This window comes from Wyeomyia smithii, chromosome 2, assembly GCF_029784165.1.
Source record: "Wyeomyia smithii strain HCP4-BCI-WySm-NY-G18 chromosome 2, ASM2978416v1, whole genome shotgun sequence".
Taxonomy (NCBI): domain Eukaryota; kingdom Metazoa; phylum Arthropoda; class Insecta; order Diptera; family Culicidae; genus Wyeomyia; species Wyeomyia smithii.
The window spans coordinates 166,386,770-166,403,111 of NC_073695.1; the positions used below are offsets into that span (position 1 = coordinate 166,386,770).

At 37.2% G+C, this 16,342-nt stretch overlaps 1 protein-coding gene across 1 annotated transcript; it reads left to right on the top strand.

The window, feature by feature from the left end:
* The first annotated feature begins 3,397 nt into the window (after positions 1-3,397).
* On the top strand, positions 3,398-4,790 carry LOC129720186 (uncharacterized). Its single transcript, XM_055671623.1, has 2 exons — positions 3,398-4,597; positions 4,667-4,790. Exon 1 carries the CDS (start codon positions 3,398-3,400, stop codon positions 4,469-4,471), a length of 1,074 nt encoding a protein of 357 aa, XP_055527598.1. The 3' UTR covers positions 4,472-4,597; positions 4,667-4,790.
* The last annotated feature ends 11,552 nt before the right edge of the window (positions 4,791-16,342 follow it).

The following is a 16,342-nucleotide window of genomic DNA, read 5'->3' on the forward strand; positions in this document are numbered from 1 at the left end:
GGCAGTTTCCGGTTTCTGGAGAACAGCCAAAAATGATTAGTGGAATTTATTGACATAAACATACTGATACAAGATAATTCATCGTAATCTTATCGACTATCATTCAAAGAATTATTGAAAAGGAGCAGTTTACTTCGAATTCATCCCTTGCGATCGTTCTTACATGCAATAATGCAAGTGATGCAACAAACAGCCTTATGTAGTTCTACGTCAAATTTGCGATCGTGGCTTTGCAAACAACATTGCGAGATAATACCTCATGGAAATTAAAATTAATGACTTTTACGGATACTATTGATTTAGCTGAATCTGAAATATAGGCCCCAACATTTGTTTTACTAGGCCTTTTAAAACTATTTTATAATGTTAGATATAGTTATTGACCATCCAACATAAACAGGTGAAGGTAGTTATTAAAATGACTGGATTTCTTTATTATTTATAAAACACATTTTAAATTATCTTGAATCGAAAAAATCGATTTCTATTTGTTTACGTTTGGCACCTTATTCCTCTTTCACGTGCTGCTTGATTAAAAATTAAGACAATGCTGAATCTATTCCTGGCCGAACAAATATGCCAGAATTTCCGAAAAATTTTATTACAAATGAAAACACATAACGGTTTCTACCACATAATGATTTGGTTTTCAATGTTACCTTTATCTGCAGGTAAAAGGGTAAATTAAAACGCGTTTTTTACTGCATAGTAATGTTATTGTATGTTTGAGGCGCAGGGTATCAGCTAGTTCCTAATAATAGAAGTGCGGAATACAGCAGTCATCGGGCGATATCACAAAAATCAATGTTTTTAATCGCAGTGAATGGTCGAATGGTCAACACAGAAATGCTAAATTCTTTTTTTCTTATTTGGACATCCGTCACTTCGAGATCATCCTCAATTCTTTCCTCATATCAGTTTTGTGAATAAAAAGCACTGCATTAGTATGAAAAATGTTTTGCTGTGGTTATTAACAAATCGTATTAAAATTGCTCTAAAATGGGTTAGGTTAGGTAACGATATAATTTAAAATATTCACGATTGTTCCGATATTTGCTTGAATGTGAACTCTTTTCACTATTCTACATTTTTGTTGATATTGGCTGCAGTAGAAACAAAGTTAAACAGAATCTCTCAACGGCGTGATTGCTTCTGTATACTTGCTATTCGCTTTTGGTTGGCGTAGGACTGATGAAGCCTACACCATCACTAGATCAGTATGATAAACTTTCAACACTGTACAAGTACTGTCATGATAATATTTAAAAAAAAATAAACATGTAGGTAGTAGTACTAGGTACGAACTGCAAATAAATCTCAATAAAAGTTTTTGTTCTTTACCGTTAGGCAACATCCATTAAAAAGAGTATCGAAATTATCATGCAACAGAAGCTAATTTGACTTTGCATGATGGCTATAAATAGCATTAATCAAAAATGTATGGCCTGCATTTAGCGGTGAAGGTTGATAAGTTTGAAATATTTCAAAGTTTCGGCCAACAATCAGGTCATAGTAAGGGAGACCATTTGGCACCCATTATAAAATATCTTCGAGGTTCTGATTCCATGCATTTAGCAACACCCGATCCTGATGAGCAGGGTACGGGTAACTATAGCTCCTGTACTCATGGTTTATTTCAGTTTCCGTAGCAGTATAACTAATTCGCTGCTGCTTCTTCAAGTCCATTGTGTGTGTGTTTGTGTTTCTGCGAGAGCTGTGTACCGTGGGCAAGTAAAGGATGTTGATTGCTGAGCCGGAAATAACCAGAGCAAAAACAAACACCGACCGCAAGTATGCTGCGAGGAACGATACCGAGGGCGTTCATATAAGCAACCGTGCATCTCTCCAGGCAAAGTCCACCATCAGCCGCGCAACCATTGAATAATAATAACAATAATTAATTCTGTGGTTTGTACGGCAAATAGGGGCCTATCTTACCGTTTCAACCGCCATTTGTCATCTTGAAATTCTACCGGTTGCCTAAAGTGTTGAACAGTCACGATGGGATTAGAGTAGAAATATTGGATAAGCAAAAAGCTGAAAGTGACGGAGTGTTATCTTAATTGTATCGCAGGAGCTGAAAATAATGAAGTTGTAGTTTAACGATGTTTGGTTATAATTTCGGCTGAGCAGTCTTGAATAAGTAGAACGATCTGGTTTTTTTACTGTCCGACGTTTCGTCACTGATCAGTGACATCTTCAGGGGAAACTGTTGGTGTTTATTAGCGATTAGTGTCTGTTTTAATTCTTAAATTTGTTAACAATTGATAAGAGTTTATCTAGTTATCTGTGGTTGAGTTGTCTGTGACTTACATAATTCTTGTTCGTTCCTTGTCTGGATGCTTTTTAGAGCTTATCGTCAACATTAATTGGGGTGATTCGGGGTACATTCTACAATATTGGTGTTCATAAAAGTCTATGGTACAATTTTTCTCTTATAAATATTTTGAACAAACTTACAAATCTCTTTGCTGTGGACCTATTGCGATGGCGGATGGTAACGTTATGGGGAGTAGTTGTGATTCGGGGGGGTAGGAAATCTGTGTTACTTGTGGTGAGATTCGAAAGACAGGGACAGAGAAGGAACTAGTTGGCTGGTGCATTGGTATTTGGTATGAGACTCGACAGCACAGCTGCGTAAGCTGTGTTGAGTCCATCGAGATCGACTCGCTTGTTGACAGTATTGGGCGTGTTGTGTATATGACACATTTCTAAGAATGGTAGAATATGGGTGCGGTTGCTATGGTCGATAATAGTGGTTCGACTGAAGTCAAAGCTGTGTTTGTGTTGTATACAGTGGTTAATGAGTGCCGTTTTCTCCTTTAACTCGTCCAGCTCTCGTTTTGTGTTAGTGCTGGCACTGAGTATCTGCTGTAGCTTGTTTACGTTAGATTTGTGTCCTGCTAATCGCATATTAAGTCTGTTCTGAGTCATTCCGATGTAGCAACTGTTGCAGTCGCTACAGGGAATTTTGTAAATAATGTGGCTGTGTTCTTCTTTTGTTTTTAGATCTTTGACTACCGTGTGTAATTGGGAAACCGTGTTGTGCTGTCTGCTGCTGATAGTGATGTGTGCATAGTCGGGTACCGCAATGGGCAGCCCGTTATCACCAATTCTCGCCGACATAGTATTGGACTCAGTGATAGAAAGCGCAATAAACTCACTCCCCTTCCGTGTTCCGTTTATTAAAAAATACGAAGACGATCTGATTCTAGCCATACCGTAAAATTCGAGCCAAATCGTGCTGAATGTGTTCAACAGCCAGGAAAAAAGAATACAGTTCACCCTGGAGACTGAGCAAAACCAACACCTACCATTTTTAGACCTGAGGATAGTAAGGAAAGACGACCAAACATTAACAACAGATTGGTACGCAAAGCCAATCGCATCTGGAAGGATGTTGAACTACAATTCGTTCCACCAACTGAAATATAAAATCAATACAGCCTGCAACTTGATCAACAGAGTAACAACATTCTCCACAACAAGCACCTACAAAGAACAAAAAGCAATCATCTATAAACTACTTCAACAAAACAGCTACCCAAAAACCTTAATCAGTCGACTACTGCAACATAGAGCACAGAAAAACAACACCAAACGTGAAGATCCAATCGTCACCCAGCCACCAACGAATCAACTCGCCCACATAACACCACAGCAACCAATCAGCATACAACATAGTATCAGCCCTCAGCATACCACTCCGAATCAACCACCCAACGAAGCATCAACCACAGGAGAAACAGCAAACCAGCCAACACATCTACTCAACATACAGCATAGCACCACACAACAGCATACTACTCCGAGCCAATCATCCAACGAAGCATCAGCCACCGAAGGTGAAACGAGCCAGCCGATACCGCACCAAGTAAGCACAAAAGCAGCAACATCACAGTCACAACAGCCAACATATCGATCAGTAACTTATGTCCCAAAACTCACTGAAAGACTCAAGAAGATATTAACTCCCGACTATGCACACATCACTATCAGCAGCAGACAGCACAACACGGTTTCCCAATTACACACGGTAGTCAAAGATCTAAAAACAAAAGAAGAACACAGCCACATTATTTACAAAATTCCCTGTAGCGACTGCAACAGTTGCTACATCGGAATGACTCAGAACAGACTTAATATGCGATTAGCAGGACACAAATCTAACGTAAACAAGCTACAGCAGATACTCAGTGCCAGCACTAACACAAAACGAGAGCTGGACGAGTTAAAGGAGAAAACGGCACTCATTAACCACTGTATACAACACAAACACAGCTTTGACTTCAGTCGAACCACTATTATCGACCATAGCAACCGCACCCATATTCTACCATTCTTAGAAATGTGTCATATACACAACACGCCCAATACTGTCAACAAGCGAGTCGATCTCGATGGACTCAACACAGCTTACGCAGCTGTGCTGTCGAGTCTCATACCAAATACCAATGCACCAGCCAACTAGTTCCTTCTCTGTCCCTGTCTTTCGAATCTCACCACAAGTAACACAGATTTCCTACCCCCCCGAATCACAACTACTCCCCATAACGTTACCATCCGCCATCGCAATAGGTCCACAGCAAAGAGATTTGTAAGTTTGTTCAAAATATTTATAAGAGAAAAATTGTACCATAGACTTTTATGAACACCAATATTGTAGAATGTACCCCGAATCGCCCCAATTAATGTTGACGATAAGCTCTAAAAAGCATCCAGACAAGGAACGAACAAGAATTATGTAAGTCACAGACAACTCAACCACAGACAACTAGATAAACTCTTATCAATTGTTAACAAATTTAAGAATTAAAACAGACACTAATCGCTAATAAACACCAACAGTTTCCCCTGAAGATGACGAAACGTCGGACAGTAAAAAAAAAAACCAGATCGTTCTACTTATTCAAGACTGCTCAGCCGAAATTATAACCAAACATCGTACAATTCCCAACAGTTGTAGTTTAAATTAGCTGTTGGGTTCAATAATGTCGAACTGACTTTCAATTAGGCCAAACAAACGGGGTTTTAAACTTGTAAAAATAAGCGAATTGTTTACAACAGGCATCGTCCACAGTAAATTTTTCTTTTGAGTTTCGAATTATTAATATGGGTGTGTGTGTTAAATACAGTAATCACCCGATTGTATCAGTACCCGATTTTATCTGCCCCCGATTTTATCACATTTTCCACCCGATTTTATCATCATAAAACATTTCATTAAAAAATGTCAGGGTGAACTGATATTTTATTACACTTCAATATTTTAGATTTTTTTCATAATTCTGTGTAGAAAAACATCATTCTGGATGTAGTTTACATTAAAAATTCAACCGATGCACAATGCTGTTTTCGTGCGAATAATTGAATAGTGATACAAATGTTTATTATAACCGTATAATATATTCGGAGAAGTTTCACAATATTTGAAAACGCATCTTTTGATGAAGAAAGCTGGGTGATAAATCCTCCTAAAGTGAGATAGAATATTTACTTTTTCATTAGATAAAGATAGACGCTTGGTGTCTTAGGCAAAGTATTAGGTGATCTCAAAACAAGAAACTTTACAGAAGACATCGTGTTTCTATCTCTTACATATCGCAAGCAACATAAAGTTTTCTATGAAGTTTTCAGAAGGCATTCAAAATCGTAATTTACATTTTAAGATTTTTTTGGTTGCAATATGTGAGATATATCAGCATGCTGTCTTCGGCAAAGTTTAATGTTGTGAGAACATCTAATACTTCGCTGATGGTACTGCGCTACAAAAAAGCAAGTAATTCATTTTACCAACAAAAACATGAACGAATAAAAAACTTAATTGTAATTTATTTGCAACTTTACATCGATTTTTTCAAGTTTTTTATTTTTCTAGGTTTGTTCAGAAAAGTTTTAGACAACTGATTTATCTATCTAAAAAAATAATTAAAATAAATAGTGACGATCGATTTTTTATAGTCACTTTTTGTTTTTGGAATATTTTTTTTGCAGTACAGGATCTCAAATTGAATTTTTAAATATTTTTTATAAAAGCTCAGACAGTTTTCTCAAATTAAACCCAGGACAACTTCTCTTTATCTTTTGTCATTATTCAGATATATCGATTTATAAAAAATAACAACTGCAGCTTTTTTCATATGTTTGTACGAATAAATTTTCCAATAAAAATTAAAATCACTGATTTTACGTATTTATTTATTGATTCAACATCTTCAATTAAAAAAAAAAAATTTTTAAAAATTTCCCGATTTTATCACGCCAAAAATCATCAGGGGGTGATATAATCGGGTGATCACTGTAGTACATATTTGGATTTTTTAACAGTTTTACCAAATGCTAAGATTGTTAGTATAAACTATAGAGTGGCAAGTAGAATTCAAAGTTGCGCAAGTTCAACTCTACAAAAAAAATATATATAAAAAATACCTGTTTTCCTCCATATATAATATTAACCCTCTAGTGCCCAAATTAATTTTTAGACGGACTTCGAAAAAATCACTATGAAGCTTTATAAACATTTTTAAAGGTCTTATTGAAGCTTTTTAGAGGTTCAACTGGAGACCGTCTAAAGGCGGCACTGGGTACTAGAGGGTTAATATACATATTCATCGAAAATTCTAGGTTTAAGTTTTGCTGCTAACTCGGGTAGTAGAAAAAGAATACACACAAGGTAAGTAACTTATTTCTTCCAGACTTTTTTTTCTCCTTGTTTATAGCTAAGACCTATCGGTCCATAAAAACTTCCAGGCTTTTGTTAATATTGAAGTCACACACACCGAACACAAAAAAATGTTATACCGACCATCACATTAGGTGCTTAGAAAGCCAACAAACTAAGTGCTTGAAGTGCCGTCTGTTAGCGAGAAGACAATCAAAGCAAAAAATGTGTGAATGTGTTGGTGTCTTCAAAACTGCATTCTGTTTCTTTCGCGGACTGTCTGGGACAGAAAAAGGGTAGTCCGGGATAGTCCGAAAAAAGAAAAAAAAACAGCAATAGGACAAAGCGTAGTCCGCGGGGTAGCTACACCGCAAAAACGAAAACGACATATTAAAAGCACTAATTTGTTATTCAATATTTATCCGTTGCTATAGATAAGCAGCATATGCAGTATATTTCGCTGCTAGGCCAAGATATTGCGGACTGGTATATTGAGTTGTCTTCTCGTACTCTGAGAAAAGTCCCGTGGTAATCGCTACCATATCGAAGTTAAAATTAGAACCAAAAAACCACTAAATTTCGGTAGAAAATATTCTGCTTTTGAAACTACCAAAAATTTGGTTGATTTACCATGCAATGCGAAAAAATGATTCCATTCCAGAATATACTATGCTGTAGTGCAATTAAATACGAATGTGGTTGAATCAACATCTGCATCGTTTGTTTTCGCTGCAAAAGAAATTGCAGTCAATTTTACCGTGGGTTTAAACATGCTAGTTTGTAGTACAATTAACTACAATACATTTTAGTGCAAAATTAGAGTTACGATACTGTTTTAGGAATTCCAATCAAACAGAATTGCTATTTGAGCAATCCAATCTGATCGGAATCCTAAATAATGATGGATAATAATATTGATGCATTAGAAATTATCTTGATTTATTTATTATGAGATACACTTCACAAGTATACAATTGACAATCTACAATCATACATTTTAAGTCTCCTGAAATAAGTAAAATATTAGATTGTGCCTAATTGTACCGTTAGAATGAATCGAGACAACTGGGATACCCTATATAATTATTACAATAAAGATTTTCTATGATCAAGTAGTCTAATAGGTACCAGTAGGCAGCAAACACGTGCTGCATATGCATTCAACACATAGTTTTGCTTGATTTGATACAACTCTTAAGCAAAAAACATCAAAGATAGCCATTTTCACAACCACGAACTTTTATAAATGCAATCCAAGAAAGAGCACTGTGATTCATAGTGCAAAGAAAAAACACTAATTAACACCTCTCCGATTGAGTGAGCACTGATTTCAGCTGCTCAGTTCCCGACGGAGTAAGAATTAAACTGCTCTCTGGCGTTGTAGGATTTCCTTTGCTTTGCCTAAATAATGCAGTTGACATAGCTTGGCAACAAATAAACATTGATATTAATGCGTTGACGATGTTAAGAGATTTTGAAGGTTGATCTACGCGAACTTTCATATGTAATTATCAAAATGAGTGTGATGATAAAAACGAAAATTTTTTCTTCTTTCTTGTTTGCCTGCAAAAACTAAGCAAATACCAGCAACGCCGTCATATTAAAAAAAAAAAACAGATTACATTGCCTCATGGTTAGCACAGTAGTTGGCAGAGCAAGAAATGACACTACACACTTGTGAGCAGAGCAAATCCACCTGGTCGACACAAATTGTTATTCAGATGTTACTCTGATTGGCTCTTTCTACCTCCGTTCAAAAAGAGCATATACAGTCCCTCTACAATTATTGGTCAGTCAACGTGTTGTCTGAATGTTCAAAAATGAATATATAATCGAAAAATTTATCAATTGCGAATGTTTTACTATCTATATCTGTGTTCTGATATGTACTTTCGATCAACAATTAGTTTCACTTTGGTAGAGCGTGTAAATCGGTTGGGAAGGAGAATATCACTTACATAGCAAAAGACACAATTATGGGTCACTTTTGGCATTCGAAATCATTTAGTCTATGAAATCGTCAGAAACATAACATAAGATGTTTTATTGTTGTAAAAGCGTTGATAATGAGTTTGATAATAAGTTGATAATAAGTTATTTTATTCAGTCTTGATGCATTATCATGTAGAAGTAATAAAAATAGCCTAGATATGGACTGACCCACAATTGTGCACCACAAAATGTAACATTACTACAATTATGGGTCACTTCACTTATTGCACCGAGCAGAATTATAGTTTTTAGTGACATTTTCAACTTTAAGTCATTCTAATTGTATAAATGAGGTTACAAGTGAGTTACAAAAAATACCACTGCTAATGAAAATTGTTCAGTTTCGTGAGAATAGACGTATTTGTGTAAAAGTGACCCATAATTGTAGCTGACCCATAACTGTGGAGGTACTGTACCAGGGTTGATATTTGTTGACACTCTTGAGTGAAAGTGAAAAAATGCATCCATAAACGTTTTTTTTTACAATCCTTTCAGAATTCTCCATTCCCGCTTTTTGCATGGAAGTGAACTGTCAAAACACCTCATTATACTTCATGCGATGAAAGCAAGACAATAAAATCAGTTTATTAGTTAACGAAGATTGTCAAGGCATCGGTCAGTGTCAGTGAAAAAGTGTTTCGGTGAGGTTCATTTTGGTTGAATGGACTGTTTGTTTTTTTTTCGCTTTGAAGTGAAGATCATTTGGTTGGATTTGTCGTCAAATTTTAATCCGTAACCGTGAACGATGCTCGCGATCTATTTCATCTGAGTATATCAGCACGTTACTAGGACGAAAATCTAGTGTATCTGAAAGAGTGCTGCGATCATTGGAAGTGAAAATTGAAAATGATTGGCTGTAATTTTCTAAGAATTTTGCTGGGGAAAATGACTTTTATCAGCACTGACTGTACATAATAGCGAGCCAAAGATAAATGCAGCAAAACAGCGCAGTAGGACATTGAGTACAAAACAGGATTTCCCAACGATCCGATTGCGATATTTTCACCAGCTAACTTGATCGCTTTAGTATATTATTCTATAAGGGGAAAATGATAGAAGAGTCGGTGTATTCGAAAGCCTAACACACACACACACATACAGAGAATGCTCAGCTCGTCGAACTAAGTCGATTGATATAAGAGATTCGACCCTTTGGAGCACTTCTATACCTTTGGTTTTATCAGTGATTGCTATATCTTTCTATGAGAAAGGCAAAAATATGTTTGTCGTGCAACACTACCTACTTGTTTACTAATAATAACTGTTTGTAAAGTATGCTACCAATAACTACTGGGTTACCAATAATATCTGTTTTCGTATATAAATACGATTGCACTTCTCCAGAAGTGTTAGAAACAGTTTGCATTTTGTTAAGATGAATAAAGTGAAAATGGAATGCGCCAAGCCCAAGTGCTGTGAACCTTTTCCTGATCGTCGGTGCCAAGGATGGGAAAAATCGTTCAAGTGATAATTAATCAGTAGTCCAAACTGATTCTCTATCGCTTTCGATAATTTCAAAAGGATATGTGGTGAAAAATTTTCACTCGCGATTACTTTGATTTGTTTGTTTCGTTTCGCGCTTTCAATTTTTGACGTAGAGCTACGTTTTACTCTAGCATACCACACAGGGATGCAAACAGAAAAACTGGGACGAAATTTGTCCCTTTTCAAATGCTTATAGGTCGGTTGGTTTTCAACCGATTTCCTTCATTTTTGCAGCAATCGATTGGAAAATTATACACGCATCTGCCCAAATGTAGAAAAATGTTGTTTGAATCTGCGTACTATTGCACTATTGCAAATTGTCAAGCCTTGTTGAAATAAAAATAACGTCCTCTGATTGGTCGCTTGATGGCTTTCCCTAAAAAGGTCGACAAATCTAGTTAGCCGTAGCGTAGGGGTTTGCGCCAGTATCAGCTAGTTTGCCGAATTTGCTTTCGGCTTGAAAAAATCATTTGCCGGTTGGTCACATATCATAGCAGCAACAATCGTTTCGGATGGCCGGTTGAGGGCTAGGGCTTTTTTCCCCATGATGAAGCTTGGACTTATTTTGGCAAACAACAGCATGCTGTGCTATCCAGCTAGCATAGCAATCAAAATTTACTATGTGTGAGAACAGCTTTTACAGTGTGTTGTATGAGTGCCTTATTCCCCCACTGTGGGCAGCACAAAGGTTGCGCTCAGCATATCCGATTTTGAACAGCAAACTACATTTATTAAGGTAAATTAACAAGTAATTGAAGATTAATAGTTTTTTGAAAGGTCTCGAGCGCTAGACTTCGGAAACAAATGCTTTCTCATTCTGTTTAATCAGTGATATAAGAATTTTTATGCGGGAATTAAAAGCCGACAACCTTTCAACAGCTGCTCGTTGCACGAAAATATGAAAATATTACACTTCATTCAAATGTTAGAGCGCCTTAGCAAAGGCGATTGATTCGACTTCACAGCAATAATTTGTACTGGATTAAGAATTTTATCGTCTCCCAGCCGCAGAGTTCCAACACGATACAAAAATGAAAAGCGAATTGTGGAGTCTCGCCGGTCTTGGCAGTGGGCAGCTGCAGTTCCTCGTTTAGTTCGGTTACCCTTCGATCAGGGTTGGACCCCACCAGTGGTAATCCAATCCAACGAGATCAGCACCTCCAAGTGGACTAGGAAGCTAACGCCATTCGGCAGTGTAAGGAGCGCTTTAGCGTGTGTTGATAGCTGTAGCAGGTGTGATATTTGATTTGTTAGATGTGTGTGTATGATATGGTATGATGTGTGGGTGTTTGATATGGTATGATGTGTGTGTGTCTGTATGATATGGTATGATGTGTGTGTGTCTGTATGATATGATATGATGCGTGTGTATGTCTATGATATAGTATGATTTGTGCGTGTATGCTGTGTATGGCTTTTAGCTCGGCAATGCTGAATCCAGTTCACGAAATTCACAACCCTTCATTAGTAGACATTATAACTCATTACCCAAGTAAAATATGGTTTTATAAAAGATTTATGGCCCTCGATACTGCCAGAAAAGCGCTATAAAACTTTGATAAAATTAGTTGTGTTACTAGGGTAATGAAACCCTCAATGCATTTGTTGTTAATAGTGTAGGTTGTTCTACGTCATTTATGCGGTCGTGTCTTGGATACAACCTCCTACTATTTTTTTCACACGTGTAGATAGGTACAACACGCGCAAACCGAGAAGCTAATTTTCTTCTTTGGAAATAATTAAACAAGAAGGAAAGCTGGATGTTCTACGGGGTTTTGTCTTCTAGAAATAGACAAACAGAATCAAACTGATTTCCAGGAAGCATGTATTCAAGTATATTACATGCAAGCTTTCATATAATATAGGATGGTGAACGGCGCCGGCAGTGGTTTTCTTCGGCAGGTTCCTACATAAGATCGCTGCACAAAACCTGAAGGAAACCACTGACAAAGCCATTCGCTACCCTACATGAAGTACATGCAAGATTGAGATTCGAATTGCCTTATAGTTTGGAGGTTTCAACCAAGAAATACATAAGAGATTTATTTGATACTTTCTATATTTTATACTTCATGAGTCCAATTTTATATTATTGTGAAACAAATCTGTAGAGTATGGCATCATTTTATGTCGTTGATTCAATGTTGATCGTGGAATTGCCATTATTTCATGCATTCCAAAATTATTTGAATCAATAATTAATGAAAAAATCTTTCAACAAGTAAAACACCAAATTACAACTCAACAGCACGGCTTTTACAAAGGCCGATCAACTACCACAAATCTTTTGGAATTCATAACTTTCACTTTGACTGTAATGGACAACGGTAACCACGTAGAAGCTCTTTATACGGACTTTAGCAAGGCATTTGACAGAATCGACATACCATTATTGCTCTTCAAGCTCGAAAAATACGGAACTGAAACAAAATTTTTGGAATGGCTGCAGTCATACTTAACAAAACGAACACAAATAGTCCGCTTTCAAAATTCCTTTTCAAACCCAACAGAAGTAACTTCTGGGGTTCCTCAAGGTTCCCACCTGGGCCCTCTTCTTTTTATATTATACGTAAATGACATTTCCTTTCTTCTTAGGTCAATACATGTGCTTGTATATGCTGACGACATGAAGCTCTTTATAGAAATAACCAATGCAGAAGACTTCGAAATATTCCAGAATGAAATTAATGTATTCTACACTTGGTGCAACAAAAGCCTCTTACAACTCAACATTAAAAAATGTAAGTCAATAGCCTTTAGCATAAAAACAGTAACACCACCTACAAACATTTTCTTAGGAAACCAACCAGTAGAAAAATGCAAAATCGTAAGGGACCTAGGCGTAATCTTAGACTCCAAACTAACATTTATAGAACATTATAATACAATTATCAACAAAGCAAATAGTATGCTGGGCTTTCAAAACGCTTCGGCCACAATTTTCAAGACCCATATACAATCAAACTATTATATATTACATACGTCCGACCAATTCTGGAATACTGTAGCATTGTATGGAATCCCTATATTGCCACACATGAAGAACGCATTGAATCTGTCCAAAAACAATTTCTTTTGTACGCGCTTCGTAAGCTAAATTGGACAGCATTTCCCTTACCATCATATGAAGCACGCTGCATGCTTATAGACATACAAGCACTTAAAGAACGCCGCAATCTTTCAATGCTTTATTTTATCAATGACATTATTTCTCAACGTGTGCAATCTACTAAATTATTATCACAACTAAATTTTTATGCACCCAGTCGTCAATTAAGAAATCGTAAAATATTTTCGGAAAATTCTCACAGAACAAACTACTAAAAAATGGCCCAATAAATCGCATGATGCGTCACTATAATCAGCACTGCGAAAATATCGACATCACCATGGGCAGAAATCAAATAAAAAAACGACTAACTACTGGAAATAATTTATAGAATATAAGAAAACATTGTATTATTATAACTGTAGTCTACATTTGCTTGACGAAATAAATAAATAAATAAATAAATAAATAAAATGTTTTGCAAAAATTGCAGCTTAAAACTATTGGACTGGAAAAAAAATGATGAGAGAATTTTCGTCTTCAGGAAACAAAAATTTTCAGTATTGATTCTCCTGAAATTATTAGTAACGATTCTTTTTCATTTCTGTAACTAAGCAGCCGTATCATTGTTGATGAATGAAAATTAACAAAACGATTCCATGCGATAAAAAATCGGAAGTGATTCTCCGAGTGAGTGATTTTTTCCATACTTGCGGTGCTCATCAACCTTATGCAAATCAAACGAAAACGTTATTGCAAACTTAAAAATATTGAACAGTCAAATTTTAGCCCAACCGGAGAACATCAAATCAACATGAGGTTGCGATGGCAAATATTCTTAGAGGCATGAGGTCGATGGCAACAATATTTTAGGCAAATATTTTGATATTACATATTGACCGTCATTTTAAGCAAATATTTGCTCGTGTAATATCCACTTAAAAATTGCAGTAAAAATCGTTTTTTTGGAGTAGACCTACGAGGCGATCGCCTTGAGGCAAATCTTTAAAGCTTTATTCTTGCTATTATTTTTAGACATAGTTTGCGGCCAGCCGTTTGTGTATAAAACACCCTGCGATCCTCCTGATAGTGTGCCGACTCGAGATTTGAGCATACAATGACGGGACCATTAGACTGATACAGTGGTTTTCAAATTTTTTTAGTTATTGTACCCCCTTTTGAGAATTCACACGAGCGTTTCCCCCCTGTATCGACACAATGAAAAAAAGTTGTAGTAAACAAAAAATTTTAACATTTTTCAAATTTTTTATATTTTAACAGGTTTTATCTCTATTTCGATTTCAGAAAAAGTAAAACAACAATGACATTGTGAATTTTAACCTACGGTGACAGCTTCGCCTGAACGTTTTCTGTTTTGATTTTTGTTGAAGTTGTTGTTGACAAAGCAGAAAACACTCCTCACGTTATCTTAAATGTCATGTCTGTTGCGTTATTTAGTCTCTTCTGCAACATTGTAGAAAGTCCTGATTTTCATGTATGAGTTGACACGAATGGCAACAAAACTCGTAAAGTTGATTCTGCGATATTAGGATAAAAAAACTGCGTAGCTCAGAAATCGCACCATTTTTTTTTTTTCAAATAACTTCTTCGACATAAAATTATTTTGCAGGTTGATTTGAACTTTCATGACTTATAATCGAGGAGGGTTTCGGACTAAGTCCAGATCTTGTTCTTTGATATCAGAAAAATAACTTTCAAATTCAACTATAGAAGTGCTAAACAACGGGTGACAACTAAAAATCTAGAATTTTTTTGGAGCTCTTTTACTCCAAAAAAAAACGCGCTCAGAGTGAAATGAAATATGACAGTGAGCGTACAACTTCCGTACTGAACACACGCGTTTTCGCTACCGTGCTGTGAAAGTCGAACGCAAGCTATCGTTATCAGTTAAAACTGTGTCTTTCGTTCTCTCTTCTTACTCATCGTGGAGCCGTTCAGTGTCGCTGTGCGTCCAAACGACTTTGCGATGGGCCGTCGAGACAATACCTTCCGCATAGATTTTTCAAACGTGCCGGAAAAACCAGACAATGCCAAAGTGCATAGTTTCTGTGCGACCATATTGGGTCTGAAGCAAGGTGAAGTGCTACGAATACAGAACAGTAGAACCCTGGGGGTTTCTTTTGTGAAAGTCGTGGATTTAGCATTGGCGCAGCGAATATGCGAGGAACACGACAACAAACACGATATTGCAGTCGATGGTAAAAAATACCCTTTGAGGATCACCCTAGAGGACGGAGCAGTGGAAGTGAGGCTTTACGATTTGTCTGAAGATGTGACGGACCAGAAAATTGCTGATTTCTTGAGTAGATACGGTGATGTTATCGCGATATGAGAACAGCAATATGAAGCCGATGTCGACTTTCCCGGCATCTCGACGGGTATTCGAGTTGCAAAAATGATTGTGAAACGAAACATTGAATCGTGGGTGACCATAGACGGGGAAATAACGCAAGTCGCGTACTTTGGGCAGCGCCAGACGTGTCGACATTGCCGCGAGTACATCCATATTGGAGCTACCTGCGTGCAAAATAAAAAAATTGCTCGTGCAAAAGTCTTACGCCGATGCTGCAAAACAAATGAGTCCGGCCAGCATCGCTTTGCAGAAAACAAAACAACTCACTCCAGCAGTGAAACATATAAACTCAAATCCAAACCACGCTACGCCTGGTACCAAATCAACCCCTATTAACTCGTCGCCGACGGAAAAAATGCCGCCGCCGAAACAAATTCCTCACCGGCAGCAACAGAAAGCGGTTCATCCACCAATCCTAACAGAACAAAATTTCCCCTCGTTAGCCTCGACTTTGAACCAACCTGTTTACCCGGTAGGCGGGTCGTTGACTTCTCCTGCAGGTCAACAATCCCACGCTGCTGCGGGAATAATACGTAGGACTTATGGTGATAAGACTGATGGAAGCGAAACTGATTCGTCCATTGGCTCGTCCAGCTCCAGAAGGCAGCTTCGCACTCGAGCTACTGGAAAAAAACCTCGCGTAGGGGACGACGACGACTCGAGAGATGAGAACATTATTTTGTCGTAATGGCTGAGTTCTCCAGTTACAACCTCGCTTCCATCAACATCAACAATATAACAAACGCAACGAAGATCGGCGCACTTCGGAACTTCGTACGAA

Bases quoted from the DNA above. Each gene is read 5' to 3' on its own strand.
- LOC129720186 (XM_055671623.1), top strand. From the start codon at position 3,398: ATGTTGAACTACAATTCGTTCCACCAACTGAAATATAAAATCAATACA.